This window comes from Falco biarmicus, chromosome W, assembly GCF_023638135.1.
Source record: "Falco biarmicus isolate bFalBia1 chromosome W, bFalBia1.pri, whole genome shotgun sequence".
Classification (NCBI taxonomy): domain Eukaryota; kingdom Metazoa; phylum Chordata; class Aves; order Falconiformes; family Falconidae; genus Falco; species Falco biarmicus.
The window spans coordinates 2181738-2198083 of record NC_079310.1 but is presented as its reverse complement, the minus strand read 5'-3'; the positions used below and the strand labels follow the sequence as shown (position 1 = coordinate 2198083).

General features: G+C 43.6%; 1 protein-coding gene across 3 annotated transcripts in view; it reads left to right on the top strand.

The window, feature by feature from the left end:
- Nucleotides 1-16346, top strand: part of LOC130142041 (transcription factor RFX3-like) — a 194026-nt gene that overhangs the window by 118699 nt on the left and 58981 nt on the right. For all 3 annotated transcript variants that reach the window (XM_056323454.1, XM_056323455.1, XM_056323456.1), the window contains exon 4: nt 13669-13924. In XM_056323454.1, coding sequence (XP_056179429.1) covers nt 13669-13924 — 256 coding nt within the window. The remainder of the gene's footprint in view (nt 1-13668; nt 13925-16346) is intronic.

Genomic DNA, 16346 nt, shown 5'->3' with positions numbered 1-16346 from the left:
AAGTATAAAACCAGTGCCGATATTCTTCTACCTACTTTGAGCTGGGAAGGGAGTGGTGGGGAGTGGAGGGCATGGACTAGATACTCTCTGGAGCTCCCTTCCTCCCTTCCTATATGTATGGGCAATATCTTTTTCTTTTTTTTTTTTCCCCAATTAATCTGTCTCTGCTTCCACCTTCTGTGTACTTCCTTTTTGTGTTTGATTTCAGTTAGGAGCTCCATTTGCTTGGGTGGTTCTGGCTGTTCCCCAGCCAGTTCAAACCACGGGAAGCCAATGCCAGCAGCAGCAGTGCATTAGCAGCATCATCATTTTGCTGCGTGATGAGGAGAACGTGAGGCTTTTGAGATCTTGGAGGGTGTTCAAGGAGGTTTCTGGGCCCCTGATGCCCTTGGGTTGTGTGTGTGGAGGGACTGGCCAGTAGGCAACAGGTCTCACAAGAGGGGCAGGTGAGAATTGGGTGGTCCCAACTGTCACCATAGCCAGTTCAAACTGGGGGAAGCTGCATATAACCGGTCCCTAGGGAGTGCCAGTGACCAGAGTGTGGTGCTGTGGGGTATGGTGCTGAGAGGAATGGCACAGTATTTTGCGCAGCAGTTTGAGCAGAAGAGTGTGTAAGAAGTGCAGCACATCCTACCAATTGTCAGGCTGCTGCCTGCTCTGCTCACTCACAGACTTATGCTGCAGCCTCGATGGTCACCCCAGCTAGCTGTTGTCTGCGCAAGTCTACCCAGCAGCTTGAGGTTTCCAGGGAATTAGAATGGCTTATTAGGTAGTACTTTGAGGTTGTTGAAAGCATGGTAGTAGAGACCAGGCAAGGGCTGTGCTCTGCAGCAGACAGGAATCAGCTACCTAGCCAGGCTACCCAGGGACAAGTGGAGGTGGCCACCCAGAAAGAGCTTCTTATTAGGGAAGCTGCTGTCCAGGTGGAGTGCTGCAAAGACTGTACCTCACACTCCTGGATGGAGGAGGGTGCAAGCTCCACCTGTGCAAAGGTGTGCTCTGGTAGAGTCACTTCAGGCAGCAGTTGGAGGAGCTGCAGGAGGAAGTCAGCAGGTTATGTTGTATTAGGGAGGGGGAACAAGAAATAGAGTATTATTTGAGACTTTGCAAGAAGAAATACTAGGGCTTCATGGCACTGACCTCCAAAGACTACCAGACAAAGAGCTTCAGCAGTGAATAGACAGCACCTTGGAGAAAGAGGCACCATGGTCTCTCGTGACCCGTGGGAACAGCATATTGCTTCACTCCCCTTCCTTGTATGTACCAACCAGCAACAGAAATGAAATCTTGGCAGTGAACAAAACCACTGAGCAAGATTCACAGGGAGAAACCATATCTGCAGCACATACTGAAAGCTGCAAAAAGAAGCGTAGAGTGCTAGTAGTGGGTGAGAGGCACCGAGGTATCCATCAGCTGGCCTGATATACAGTCAGGGGAAGTTTTCTGCTTGCCAGGAGCCAAGATCCAGGATGTCACAGACGGACTGCCACAACTGGTAAAAGTGCAGGCTACTATCTCCTACTTCTTTTCCACGTGTGCACCAGTGACATGGTAAAGCATAACCTGGGCAAGATCAAGTAGGACCTGAGATCCCTGAGGGCCCAAGTGAAAGGGACAGGTGCCCCAGTGATCTCCTCCTCTATCTTGTGAATCAAGGATAGGGGTGCAGGCAAAAATCAATTCATCAGGCAGATCAACACCTGGCTTTGTGGCTGGTGTCATCACCAGAGCTTTGGTTTCTATGGTCACGAGATATTCTTCAATGAATACAGCCTATTGGGAAGAGATAGAATCCACTGATTTAGTAGAGGCAGGAGAATCTTTGCCAGTATATTGGCTGACAGTGAATTGTGCTTTAAACTAACAAACTTGGGGGTGAGGGGGGGTAGGGTCCACAGCTGTGACACCTGTATATCCATAAGCAACAGGGCAGATAAGCACACCTACCAGAGTAGTGAGGAATGCTTCCCAACCCTTTCCAAAGGCAAGAACCCCAAGTCCAACCACCTCAAGTGCATATATACCAATGCACGTAGTCTGGGCAACAAACAGGAAGAACTGGAGCTCCATGCCCAGTCTGAGAGTTATGATGTCATAGGAATCAAAGAAACCTGGGGGGTGGGGGAGAGGAACTCACATGACTGGAAGACCACAATGGATGGCTATGAATTCTTTCAGAAAGATAGGAAGGGAAGAAGCGGAGGTGGAGTTGCACTTTATGTACAAGAGAAATTTGAGTGTATGGAGGTGAGCTATGGAAACCATGAAAGTGCTATCATTGAATGCTTTTGGATCATGATTGGAGGGATCGTCACCAAGGGGGATCTTATGGTAAGTATCTGTTACTGACCTCCCAAGCAGGATGATGAGGCTGACAAAACCTTACTTTGGCCGCTCAAGGAAGTCTCAGGCCAAGAGAACCTGATACTCATGGGTGAAGTCAATTACCCAGACATTTGTTGGGAAAACAACACAGCAGTGCACAAATTGTCTGTTAAGTTCCTGGAATGCATTGAGGACTGTTTCCCGCTATAGATACTGGACATACTGACTAGGAACAGCACATTGCTAGATTTACTGCTCGCAAACTGAGAAGACTTACTTGACAGCATAGCTACCAATGGTAGCCTTGGGTATGGCAACCACAACATTGTGGAGTTTAAGATCCTGCTGAGCACACTGAAGGCCAGTAGTAGGATAAAGATCCTGGATTTTAGAAGAGTCAACTTAAAATTGCTCAGAGCCCAGCTGTGAGGGATTCCATGGGAAGCATCCAGGTAGGGTAAAGGAGCTTGTGAGTGCTGGGAATTATTCAGGAACAGCTTCCTGGAAGCACAAGAACAGTCCATCCCCTACAAAGGGAAATGAAGAAGGCAGATCAAGAGATCACCCTGACTTAACAATGATCTTTTGGATGTGCTTAAAAGCAAAAAAGAAACATACTGGCTATGGAAAGGTGGCCAAATAGCCAACAAGGACTACAAGAACCTTGCTAGGACATGTAGAGATGCAGTCAGAAAGGCTAAGGCTCAGTTAGAACTAAAACTGGCCAGAGAAAAAGAAGAAAGGGTTCTTCAGGTATGTGAGCAGTAAGCAGAAGCACAGGGAAGACAGGCCCATTACTAAACAGGGCAGGGAAGCTAGTCACTAATAATGCTGACAAGGCAGAGGTTGTCAATACGTTTGCCTCTGTCTTTACTTGTGTAGATGGACCCCAGATGACAGGATCAAGTAGCTACAACAATCTATGTGTCAACATTCCTCTTGTAGTGGAGGAAGGGCTGGTCTGCAGCCTTTTCGAAGGGCTCAACTCACATAAATCTATGGGCCTGGATGGAATCCATTCCAGGGTGTTCAGAGAAGTGGCTGACATTGTTGCAAGGCCACTGTCTACAATCTTTGAAAAGTCATGGAGATCAAGGGATATCCCTAATGACTGGAAGAGGACAAATGTCATACCCATCTACAAGAAGGGCCCAAAAGAGGACCCAGGAAACTACAGGCCCATTAATCTTACTTCAGTTTCTGGGAAAGTAATGGAATGTGTTCTAGAAACTATCACAAGCCAAATGAAGCACATGATTGGAAAAACCCAACAAAAAATTACCAAAGGCAAACCAAGCCAGACTAACGTGATCACCTTCTACAACAAACTAACACTTTATGTCAAAGTGGGAAGAGTAGTGGATGTTGTTTACCTGGATTTCTGCAAAGTGTTCAACACTGTTTCCCACAGCCTTTTCCTGGACAAACTGGCAAGACACAGTTTGGATGGGTGGTATGCAAGATGAGTAGGAAAATGGCCAACAGGCCACACTCAGAGGGTGACGATCAATGGGTTTTACTCAGGTTGGCAGCCTGTCACAAGTGAGAACCTGCAGCATCTGATACTGGGCCCCACGATGTTCAACATTTTCATAAATGATCTGGATGATGGGATTGAAAGCACCATCACCAAGTTTGCTGATAACACCAAACTGAGTGGTGAGGTGGATGTGTCAGAAGGGAGAGCCATCTTATAGAGACACCTGGACAAGCTGGAAGAGTAGGCTAGCTAGAACAGTATCATAAAATAATATAATTATTTGGATTGGAAGGGACCTTAGAGATTGTCTAGTTCCAACTCCCCTGCCATGGGCAGAGACACCTTCCACTAGACCAGGTTGCTCAAAGACCCATCCAACCTGGCCTTGAACACTTCCAGGGATGGGGCATCTACAACCTCTCTGGGCAACCTGTTCCAGTGTTTCACCACCCTCATCATAAAGAATTTCTTCCTTATATCTAGTCTGAATCTACCCTCTTTCAGTTTAAAACCATTACCCCTTGTCCTATGGCTACAGGCCCTACTAAAAAGTCTGTCCCCATCTTTCTTATAAGCCCTCTTTAAGTATTGAAAGGCCACAATAATTAGGTCTCCCCGAAGCCTTCTCTTCTCCAGGCTGAACAATCCCAAACTCTCTCACAGCCTTTTTTCACAGGAGAGGCGTTCCAGCCCTCTGATCATTTTTGTTCATGTCTTTCTTGTGCTGGGGACCCCAGAGTTGGACATAGTACTCCAGGTGGGGTCTCACAAGAACATAGTAGAGGGGCAGAATCACCTTCCTTGACCTGCTGGCCATGCTGCTTTTGATGCAGTCCAGGATAAGCTTTCTGGGCTGTGAGAGCACATTGCTGGCTCATTTCCAGCTTTTTGTCCACCAGCACCCCCAAGTCCTTCTCCATAGGGCTGCTCTCAGTCCATTCTCATCCTAGCTTGTACTGATTCTGGGGGTTGCCCTGACCCAGGTGCAGGACCTTGGCCTTGTTGAACTTCATGAAATTCACATGGGACCACTTGTTGAGCTTATCCAGGTCCCTCTGAATGGCATTACATCCCTCAGACATGTCAACCATACCACTCAGATTGCTGTCATCTGCAAATTTGCTGAGGGTGTGCTCGATCTCACTATGTCATTCATGAAGCTATTAAACAGTACTGGTCCCAATATGGACCTCTGAGGGACACCACTTGTCAACGATATCCATCTAGACATTGAGTCATTGAACACTACCCTCTGGATGTGACCATGCAGCCAATTCCTTATCCTTGTCCACCCATCAAATCCATATCTCTCCAATTTAGGGATGTTGTGGGGGACCGTGTTAGAGGCCTTACAGAAGTCCAGATAGATGACATCCATAGCTCTTCCCTTGTCCACTGATGTAGTCACTCCATCATAGAAGGCCACTAGGTTGGTCAGGCAAGACTTGCCCTTGGTGAAGACATGCTGGCTGTCTCAAATCACCTCCCTGTCATCCATGTGCCTTAGCATAGCTATTAGCAGGATCTGTTCCATGATCTTCCCAGGCACAGAGGTGAGGCTGACAGGTTGGTAGTTCTCAGTGTCTGTCTTTCTACCCTTTTTAAAAACGGGTGCAGTTTCCCTTTTTCCTGTCACCAGGGACATCACCTGACTGCTGTGACTTTTCAAATATGATGGAGAGTGGCTTGACAACTATATCAGCCAGTTCCCTCAGGACTTTGGGATGCATCTCATCAGGCCCCATAGACTTATGTATGCTCAGGTTCCTCAGGTGGTCATGAACCTGATCTTCTCTTACAGTGGGAGGGACTTTTCTCCCCCAGTCCCTGACTTGAAGTCCATCCACTTGAGTGATACGGGAAGGGAGACTGACAGTTTGAAATTTAAAAGATGTGCAAATTCCTGCACCTGGGACAACATAACTATAGAGCCCAGTATAGGCTAGGATCTATGTGGCTGGGGAGTAGCCATGCTGAAAGGGACCTGGGGTTGCTAGTACACAACAAGCTGAAAGTGTCAGCAGTGCACCGCTGCAGCAACAAAGGCAAATCAGGTCCTGGGCTGCATCTGCAGGGGGATTATTATCAGAGATAGAGATGTGATCATCCCCCTCTGCTCAGCCCTTGTCAGGCTGCACCTGCAGTACTGTGTCCAGTTCTGGTCTCCACAGTTCAGGAAAGACACACACAGACTGGAGAGGGTCCAAAGGAGGGCCACAAAGATGATCAAAGGGCTGGAGAACCTGCCCTATGAGGTAAGACTGAAGGAGTTAGATCTATCCTTCCTGGAGAAAAGAAGGGTTGGGGGAACCTCATCACAGTATTCCAGTACTTAAAGGGCAACTATAAAGAGGACAGAGGCTCTCTCTTCACAAGGAGCCACATGGAGAAAACAAAGTGCAATGGGTAAGACAAAGTGGCACAGGGAGCTTTATCTCGACATAAGAAAGAATTTTTTTACGGTGAGAATAATCACTCACTGGAACAACCTCCCCAGGGACATGGTAGAATCCCCATCACTGGAGATTTTCAAGATGTTATTGGACAAGGTGCTAGATAATCTCATGTAACCTCCCTTTTCCACAAAAGGTTGGACCAGATGATCTTTTGTGGTCCCATCCAACATAGGCTGTTCTATGTTTCTATACTTCTATGCTTGCCTTTCTACTCATTGGATTGGACTGTTCTTGTTTTCTGAGAAGGCTGTCCTCAAAGATCAGCTAGTTCTGGTCCCCTTTTCCCTCCAGGGCAGTTTCCCATGGGATCCTGCCAGGCAGGGCCCTGAACAGGCCAGTATCTTCTTTTCTCAAGCCCAGGGCTGTAATTATACTGTTTTAATTTTCTAAAGTTAAACCATTTCAATTTTCCATTAAACAAATTAGCAAAGTTTTGGTTAGCTAAGATTTTATGTGGAGAAAATTTTTTAGAAAAAGTTATTAAGTTCTAAGATTTCATCTTTCCTGCATATCATCATCAGACATTGGATAATTTGGCATCTAATCTATTTTATAAAATGCAAATGTGTTTGGAAGAATAAATCATGAGATCTGGAAACATGAGTAAAACTTAAAACTATTTTTGGAAGATTTAGGAATCTAAAGTAGTCTGCACTCCCTGTCAGTTGGACAGAGTAATGTTTTCATTATTGTTAGCTGTAGCCTAATGAAGAGAGGGAGAAATGAACTGAAGTGGAGAAATGAGGGCATTCTCTAGGATTTGCATCAGTCTCTTGGGCTTCTAAGACCCACCTCTTGGACTCCATCTCTTCAAGTGAGATTTTTCTTGCAGACATCATTTGTACCATTTCCTCTGGCCAGAGCTATTTTTACTGTCAACAATGATCTTATGCCTTTGTATTTTTCCTTATCTTACTAATATCTAGTTTTTTTCTTTCCCCTTTTGGGGGAAATTCCAGTGTTCCACCCTCCTGGCAGACACTTATTGAACTATTTCCCCTAAGTTAAGTACCCTCTATTAAATAGGGCTGTTTATTAAGTTGCCTGCGGCGAATGAAGAGACGGGACGCAGCTTGATGCAAGCAAGTTGTCCATTTATTAGTGATTTTCTTACAATTATATATGTTTCTACCTTCTACATATTACACACTGATTGGTTAAATCTTAAGCGTAAAAAACACTGATTGGTTGATATTTAAGGCACACCGTTAGAACAGTAGGTACTTACTAGTTTATCTTGACCTAGCAATAATTTTTATTCCAGGGTTAGGGAGTTTCTTTCTACGTGGCTTTCTTGATTACATATTGGCGCCATCTGTTCCCTTATCTGGCTACTTGTTTCTCTGTCCATCTGGTTGCCTCCTCAACTGTGACGGCTCAGGGGTCTGCAGTTAGCTTGTTCCTTTGCTCCCAGGGCTTGTGCCCTACAAGTTCTAACAAGTCTCTATTCATCAGGCTATCAGTTCTTGGACTCTTGTCCTTGAGGCCTTGTCCTACATCTCCCCCTTCCTGTTGCACAAAAAGAACCCCTGAAATCGAGCAAAAACAAGGCACAAGTAATAGAACAAATAAAAACCCAACTAAGGCATATTATCAATGTCAAAATAACCCACTGTCTTTGTTCCGTACAATTTTACCATTTCCCCTTTTTGTTTTTGAACAGCTAGTACCAGGTTTGCCATGTTCTGCAGGGCCCTTGCAAACATGACAGCAACCAAGGTAACAGCAAACAAACAATATTGCCAATTGAGTGAATGGATGCCAAAAAAGGCTGAAATTTTCTCAGATTTTGATAACATGTTGCTGCAATGGGGCGCCTAAAATCCACGCAGCACATACCATCAAAATCCTCACAGCCGAATCGTGTCCTTGAACCAACAACAAAAAGCAGTGGCAATTTTGACTCACATTCTTAACTGCCTACCAAACAAGGTGATTTAACTCTTTAATGCTTTCCCTGCTGTTACTCTGGATAAGAGAAGAACTGCTGCGACACGTTCCCATCATAGCCTCCTACTACATTAGCATCTACAGAAAGACAATTATTGACATTCAAAGTGTAAACAATATCAGCTTCTTTTGGATTAACACTATACATAGATGGAAGGGCACACCAAACAAGAACTGGTTCAGTCAAAAAGTTCGAAACATAGCATGCCTTCTCTGAACATACCTCTGGGGTCATTCCCTTCATTCCTTCTCTTTTTTATGCAAAGAGAAACACTTTTACCATAACAGAGAAGCCCCTATTTACATCTCTGAGCCCGGACACAAACCGCAGCTGTATGCTCCACCAGGCTCAGGGCAGAAATCATTCATGTAGTTACATAGCTATATATCACTACAAGCATGCAGACACCTATTAGACACTAGATAACCATGTTTATCTTTCCTAGTCTCCTTCACAATACCCAGCTGTTCTCTCATCTCTTGTTAGGTCAAATATTCTCCAGTTTCCTCTCCTATCTCTCTTCAGACATTCTCTATCCTCCCCTTTTTTGCTTGTTAATTGTGATGAGGCAAAGGTTGTGTGTAGCTGGGTGACCATGACCTGATTTATGTTACAATCAACTAAACACTGAATACAGGAAAAAAAGGTATGGGAGACATAAGGCAAACATCAATAAGGTGGTTAAAGATAATTATAATAAATCCTGCAATACTTTTGAGTCATGGCCCAAAGTTTCCCAGCCGTGAGAAGAGACCAAAGGCATCCCGCCCCTGGCTCTGTTGCAGATCTTTGTTTTAAGGCTTTTGAGTTTTGTATACTTTTGTAAATTAATTCACAGTGGTCACTCAGATTCACGTAACACATCCTATCAAAGTCTTCACACTTGTGTCCCTGTGCTAATAATAAAAATCAATAGCAACTCGGTTCTGTAGCAACATATGATGGACAGAATCAACATCTGTTAATAAGCCAGAAAAAAAAATAGTATTTGTAGTATTACTTTGTTTAGCAAGCTAGCAGCCTAATTTACTAAGCAAGTTAAAAGCGTGTACTATTCTTACAGAAGAGATTAGAGAAGCAAAAATCTGTTACGCTGCATTCCAGAACTCAGCCTGAGAATTACAGTCTGCTGTGAGTTCTGCGTTACAATCTTTTGACACATGTTGGGGTTGCGATTGTGAAAGTTGCCCGTTTACAATTTTCATTGGCATTATCACAGCTAGTTGTTTTAAAAGCAACCCTTGAGCTTCCTGATGTTCGACTTGTTGCAAAATATTCTGAAGCCAATCAATCAAGTTAGTATTAAAGTTAGTGACTCTCTAGGACCCTGCAAGACTGTGGCAAGACTCCCGCATCCTGACTGCCTTAATAGCCATCTCATTCATTTGCAAACAGTTGTCCCTGGGATACCTTGCCTGAGTCACAGAATCGGCACAGTTAATTGCTCCAGCTAACTGCTCATAGTTAACAGCAATTCCCCGATTAAGGTTTTCAGTCAAGGCCACTACACATAGCTCACAAACATCAAATAACCACATCATATACTGTATCAGTTAGTACCATACAAAGCAATGACTTCCAGTCATGCAGTGTGAGTGTGTAAGGCTCTGCCATCACTTCAAGAAGGGACATAGCAAATGTGCTATGAATCCCCCCTTCCCGCACTGCTTTCCTTAACTCTTTAACAGCCTCGTATTGCACAGGCTGCCACTCTGCAGGTTGATTTGTCTGACAAAATACTGAACATGCCATAGCGACTCCCAAATCCCCTCTCTTAAGTGTTTCCCGCTTGCACTCCTGCCACCAATCCCTCAGACCCCCTTTCACCCTCCCCCAAAGTACAATCAATGCATCAGGAGAGACAAGGGGGTGGGGGAAAGGTCTAGCTCCTTTTCCAGATCTATAGGACCTGGATCAAAAGGTTTATCAGTGTCAATAAAATCATTGTCCGAGTTGTCCTGTTCCCATGCTTGGTCCTGTGTTGTGAGGGTCGCTGCAGTCAGTGACAGAAGCTTTGGGGGCAGAGGAGGTGTGGACAGAATCGGCATCGTTGAAAGTGTGTTGAGTCGCGCTGTCGGTGGAATTTACAGCTTCCTCTGGTTTAGCACCATTAGTAGAATTAGTCCACACTGGGCAAAGAGTAGTCAGAATTTGCCACCAAGGTGCTAAATGCATTCCCGACACGGAGCTCCCCTCTGCGGCAGCATCATACAATTGTCTGCTGACCGCTTTAATTTCTTTCAAAGTCTCTAAAGTTTCTTGACTGCTCGCCTGTCTCAATGAGTACAGGTTTCTAAAGCTTCTTAAAATTTCTTCAAATATTTAAAATCTCTAAGGTTTCTTGGCTGCTCACCTGTCTCGATGCATACAGGCATTATCCTCGGGGTTTAGGTTTTCCGCCTGGTCCAGACAGCAAGACGATCGTTCAGCCAAGCCGTCTCCTCCGGAACGCAGCCCTCTTCCACAAGCTGTCTTTTTTCCGTCCTTATTCTTCCAAGGCTTCGGAACACCACCATAGGGGTCACCATTTGAGGAGATTGAGGCACGGACTCCCTGATCTGACTAGAAGACCCTTTATGAGTCCATATACGTCTCTTTCTGGGGACGAAGCCTGATTCCCCGTTACAGATTTCCCACAGCTCACCTCTCAACTCCGGAGGGATTTATGGCTGGCCGGCTCCTGCTTCCTTTCAGCAGATCATTCAAAGTTCTGTGGGATTCGCTGCATGTCGCTCAGTTAGGCGATTCGAGAGTCCCTCCACGTCAGATCCTTCACCGGATCACGTGGGGGTCACCAATTTGCGGCGAATGAAGAGACGGGACTCAGCTTGATGCAAGCAAGTTGTCCATTTATTAGTGATTTTCTTACAATTATATATGTTTCTACCTTCTACATATTACACACTGATTGGTTAAATCTTAAGCGTAAAAAACACTGATTGGTTGATATTTAAGGCACACCGTTAGAACAACAGGAACTTACTAGTTTATCTTGACATAGCAATAATTTTTATTCCAAGGTTAGGGAGTTTCTTTCTACGTGGCTTTCTTGATTACATATTGGCGCCATCCGTTCCCTTATCTGGCTACTTGTTTCTCTGTCCGTCTGGTTGCCTCCTCAACTGTGACGGCTCAGGGGTCTGCAGTTAGCTTGTTCCTTTGCTCCCAGGGCTTGTGCCCTACAAGTTCTAACAAGTCTCTATTTATCAGGCTATCAGTACTTGGACTCTTGTCCTTGAGGCCTTGTCCTACAGTACCCTGGTTCAAAGGAAGATATAACATCTGATCTGGTAGCAGATGCTTCACTTACCATCCATTGGAGATATTCAGTGATGCCTCAGTTTAATAAAATCAATCATGTATCCCCAAGGAAATTTCTCCAAACTGTCTTGCCTGCACATGTTATTGCAATGGAAATGATGGCTTGATTGTAGCTCTGAAAAGAAGGTGCTACTAGATGACCATACAGGTTCTGGAGCCTCCCCCCCCACACCCCCCCTTTAAAAAAATTGTTGTTTTCATTAGGCTGTACTGTAGTCTCTCTAGATTAACTGTTAATTTCTCACAGCTGCTCTTAAAGCTTTTGAAATACCAAGAATAAAACAACAAAAAAAATTTAAAAGTAGATTAAGTAACATGAAAACAAGCAATATGGTACAGAACCTGAAAAGCTTTTGGGATATTAAAATTAAGTTTTAGATGTTTTTGCTGTCTCTGAAGAACAAGAGAGAATCCATGATGGTCATAGTTAATACAGTAAAAGTTCTGACTTGGTTCTTATTATGGGTTCAAAATGTTGGTGCCAGTTGATTTTACGGAGCATTGTAGGATTTTATGATTAATGTAAAAATTATCATTTGGGTAAATAAGCTAATTTTTATCATCTGACTATTTTATTGCAATACATACCATGGAATAAAGCTTGTTGGTCTTGAATTGTTGGCTAAAATTTTTTAATTACTGCAAAATCCAGATTCTTCATTTTAGAAAAGCTGATCAGTGTTATTTACTTGTGTATTTTGAACTATATCAATTTGAAAGTTCAAGTTAGTACACAGGACCAAATATCCACTATATTAAATACCTAACAAAAGATTACCCGTTAAAGGGTAATGATCCTGGTCATTATGAACATGAAGTGAAGAATGACATAAGGTTAATGAGTTAAGTGAAAAGTTTAAAATTAACTGGTTAATGAGGCCCAGATGTTTAATAGTTAGAAAGACTTTTTTAATCCCTTCACAAATTGTAATTCTGGCTTAGTTTGATTACTTTTTATCGTAACACTGTACATGTCCAATTTAACATCTCACTGCTGAACTGGATGTCTTAAAATACAAATGAGCTCAGAATTTCAAACTTCAGTCAGAGAGTTTCAGTGAATGTAAAATCAATCCAAAACATTTATAGCATTTATAGTACTCTTGTATATAGGACCATCTTGGCTGACATTTTTTTAGTCATGTTTGCAGTTTTGTAACATACATCGTTGTCTATGTTGTTTAACACCAGACAACAACTAAGTGCCACACAGCCATTTGTTCACTCCCCCCCCCCCCAAATGGGATGGAGAAGAGAATCAGGAGAAAAAGTAAACCTTGTGGGTTGAGATAAAGACAATTTAATAGGACAGCAAAGGAAGAGAAAATAGCAACAATAATAATACAAAAAGAATATATAAAACAAGTGATGCACAATGCAATTGCTCACCACCTGCTGACCTATGCCCAGCCTGTCCCTGAGCAGCAATTCCCACCTTCCGGCCAAGTCCCCCCAGTTTATATACTGAGCATGATGTTCTATGGTATGTAATAATCTTTTGGCCAGTTTGGGTCAGCTGTCCTGACTGTGCCCCCTCCCAGCTTCTTATTCACCTCCAGCCTTCTCTCTGGCAGGGCACGAGAAGCTGAAAAGTCCTTGACTTAGTATAAGTTCCACTTAGCCACAACTAAAAACATCAATGTGTTATCAACATTATTCTCATCCTAAACCCAAAATACAGCACTATACCAGTTACTAGGAAGAAAATTAACTCTTATCTCAGCTGAAACCAGGACAACAGTATACAAAATAAATGGCATCTAAATAAAAATCCAGCTTTGACTGTAGGATTAAAAAAGTTAAACAGTTCTATACATTATTATATAATGTATTAATATTTGAATGAGATCTTCCTTTCATCTCTTCAATTCTTGTCATACTTTTCTCCACCCCTCTTCAGATGGGACTGAAAACATTTTATGTGAAGTTTAATGAATACTTATTTTAAACAGTGAGTCCAAGTTAATTAGTACTTTGACATAATGAAATATTATTTTGTGTGGAGGCAGGGGTTCTTTGCCAAGCCTATTAAGTCTGGTTATAGCAACTGTACACTCTTTTCTACAGTGTTTTTTTCCCTCGCTTAAACAATCAAAATAAATAACTACTACTTCTTTTGTTTTCTTTTCCTGAAGTCGAACGACCTATCCTTACACGGAAACTCAGATGTATAGCCAAAACACTGGGGGAAATTACTTCGATACTCAAGGAAGTTCTGCACAGGCAGCAACAGTGGTCTCCTCTCATAGTATGGTGGGCACCGGAGGGATTCAGATGGATGTTGCAGGAGGACAGCTCATTAGCAGCTCAGGAGGGAGCTATCTGATTGGCAATTCAATGGAAAATTCTGGTCATTCAGCTACTCATACAACGCGGGCCTCCCCAGCTACAGTAAGTACTTCAGAACTTAAATCTTTGGGGATAGTTTCTTAGTCACTATGATGTTCCTGCATGCTGACATGTTTCTGTAGCAAAAAGCATATTATGTTGGCAGAATCAGTAATACATGGCTTTACCTTGCAAATATTTACATTTAGTTCAACTTTGTGTATGTGAATAGTATTAATTGAGTGCTGTCATGGTTTAAATCCAGCTGGCAACTAAGCACCATGCAACTGCTCGCTCACTCCCCCCACAGTGGAATGGGGGAAAGAATCAGTAGAGTAAAAGTGAGAAAGCTCGTGGGTTGAGACAAAAACAGTTTAATAATTTTAAAAAAGAAATAACATTAATAATAATCATGAAAAGAAAAAAAAAAAGAGGGAAAAATAAAACTCAAGAAAGACAAGTGATGCAAATGAAAACCATTGCTCACCACCAACCAACTGGTGCCCAGCCAGTCCCTGAGCAGCAGCCCCCCCTGCAAACTGTCCCCCTAGTTTTATTGCTGAGCATGATGTCATATAGTATGGAATATCCCTTTGGTCAGTTGGGGTCAGCTGTCCCAACTGTGTCCCCTCCCAACTTTTTGTGTACTCCCAGCCTACTCACTGGTGGGGTGGGGTGAGAAGCAGAAAAAGCCTTGACTCTGTGTAAGCACTGCTCAGCAATAACTAAAAAATCCCTGTGTTATCAGCACTGTTTTGGTTACAAATCCAAAACATAGCCCCATACCAGGTAATATGAAGAAAATTAACCCTATCCCAGCCAAAACCAGCACAGTGCACTGGGGATGCTCACATGCATAAGAATGTGGATGAGACTGAAAATTTGTAGTACTGGGGACTGAAATAGATTCTTTAGACACTTCATCTTCCTTTCTGAATAAGAGAAAATATTACTAAGATGATCTATAGCTAATATAAAATTTAAATAAAATAGCTCATCATACAGCTGTTTGACTTCATTTATGTTTTGACTCCATATTATTGTTGGGTTTGTAGCTTATTTCAAGATATTTGTTACTTTTTCAGAATACTAAGAATATATTATTTCAGTTCATTGTTATGGTTTGAACTTGGCTGAACACCAGGTGCCCACCAAAGCCACTCTATCACTCCCCTTCTCAGCTGGACAGGAGAGAGAAAATATAATGAAAGGCTTGTGTGTTGAGATAAGGACAGGGAGATCACTCAGCAGTTACTACCACAGGCAAAACAGACTCAACTTGGGGGAAATAATTTGATGTATTGCCAATCAAAAGTCAGAGTGGGATAATGAGAAATAAAAACAAATCTTAAAATACCTTCCCCCCACCCCTCCCTTCTTCCTGGGCTCTACTTCACTCCTGATTACTCTACTTCCATCCTCTGAGCAGTGCAGGGGGACAGGGAATTGGGGTTGCGGTCAGTTTGTCACACGTTTCTACTGTTCCTTCCTCCTCACACTCTTCCCCTGCTCCAGCATGGGGTCCCTCCCATGGGAGACAATTCTTCATGAACTTCTCCGGCATGAGTCCTTCCCATGGGCTGCAGTTCTTCAAAAAGTGCTTCAGCATGTTTCTTTTCCATGGAGTGCAGTTCTTCAGGAACAGACTGCTCTGGTGTGGGTCCCCCACAGGGTCACAGGTCCTGCCAGAAAACCTGCCTCAGCATGATCTCCTCTCTCCATGGGTCCACAGGTCCTACCAGGAGCCTGCTTCAGTATGGGCTTCCCACGAGGTCACAGCCTCTTTCAGGGCACATCCATCTGCTCCGGTGTGGGGTCCTCCATGGGCTGCAGGTGGAGATCTGCTCCACCATGGACCTCTGTGGGCTGCAGGGGGACAGCCTGCCTCACCATGGTCTTCACCATGGGCTGCAGGGAAATCTCTGCTCTGGTGTCTGGATCGCCTCCTCCCCCTCTTTCTGCACTGACCTTGGTGTCTGCAGAGTTGTTTCTTTCACATATTCTTATTCCTCTTTTCTGCTGCAATTTTTTGCACAGATTTTTCCCCCCCTTCTTAAATATGTTATCACAGAGGTGCTACCACCATTGCTGATTGGTTCAGCCTTGACTAATGGTGGGTCTGTCTTGTAGCCAGCTGGCATTGGCTCCATTAAACATAGGGGAAGCTCCTGGCATCTTCTCACAGAAGCCACCCCTGTAGCCTTCCTCTGCTACCAGAACCTTGCCATGTAAACCCAGTACAATTTTCATTACTTATTTATGGTAGTTCTCAATTCCATTTCAACATCAGCTCATTGTGGAAATGTGTTAAGGGATGGAAAAATGCCTTCTGTTGCAACCATGATAGTTAATAATATAGAAACCTAAGCATGAAGACAAACACGTTCCTTTCCCTTAGGGAATTCCAGGGATGTAAATGAGTTTATGCTCATTCTAGCTTTGCTGGATAGCCTTAATGAATACTTACCAAACCTTTGATAACATT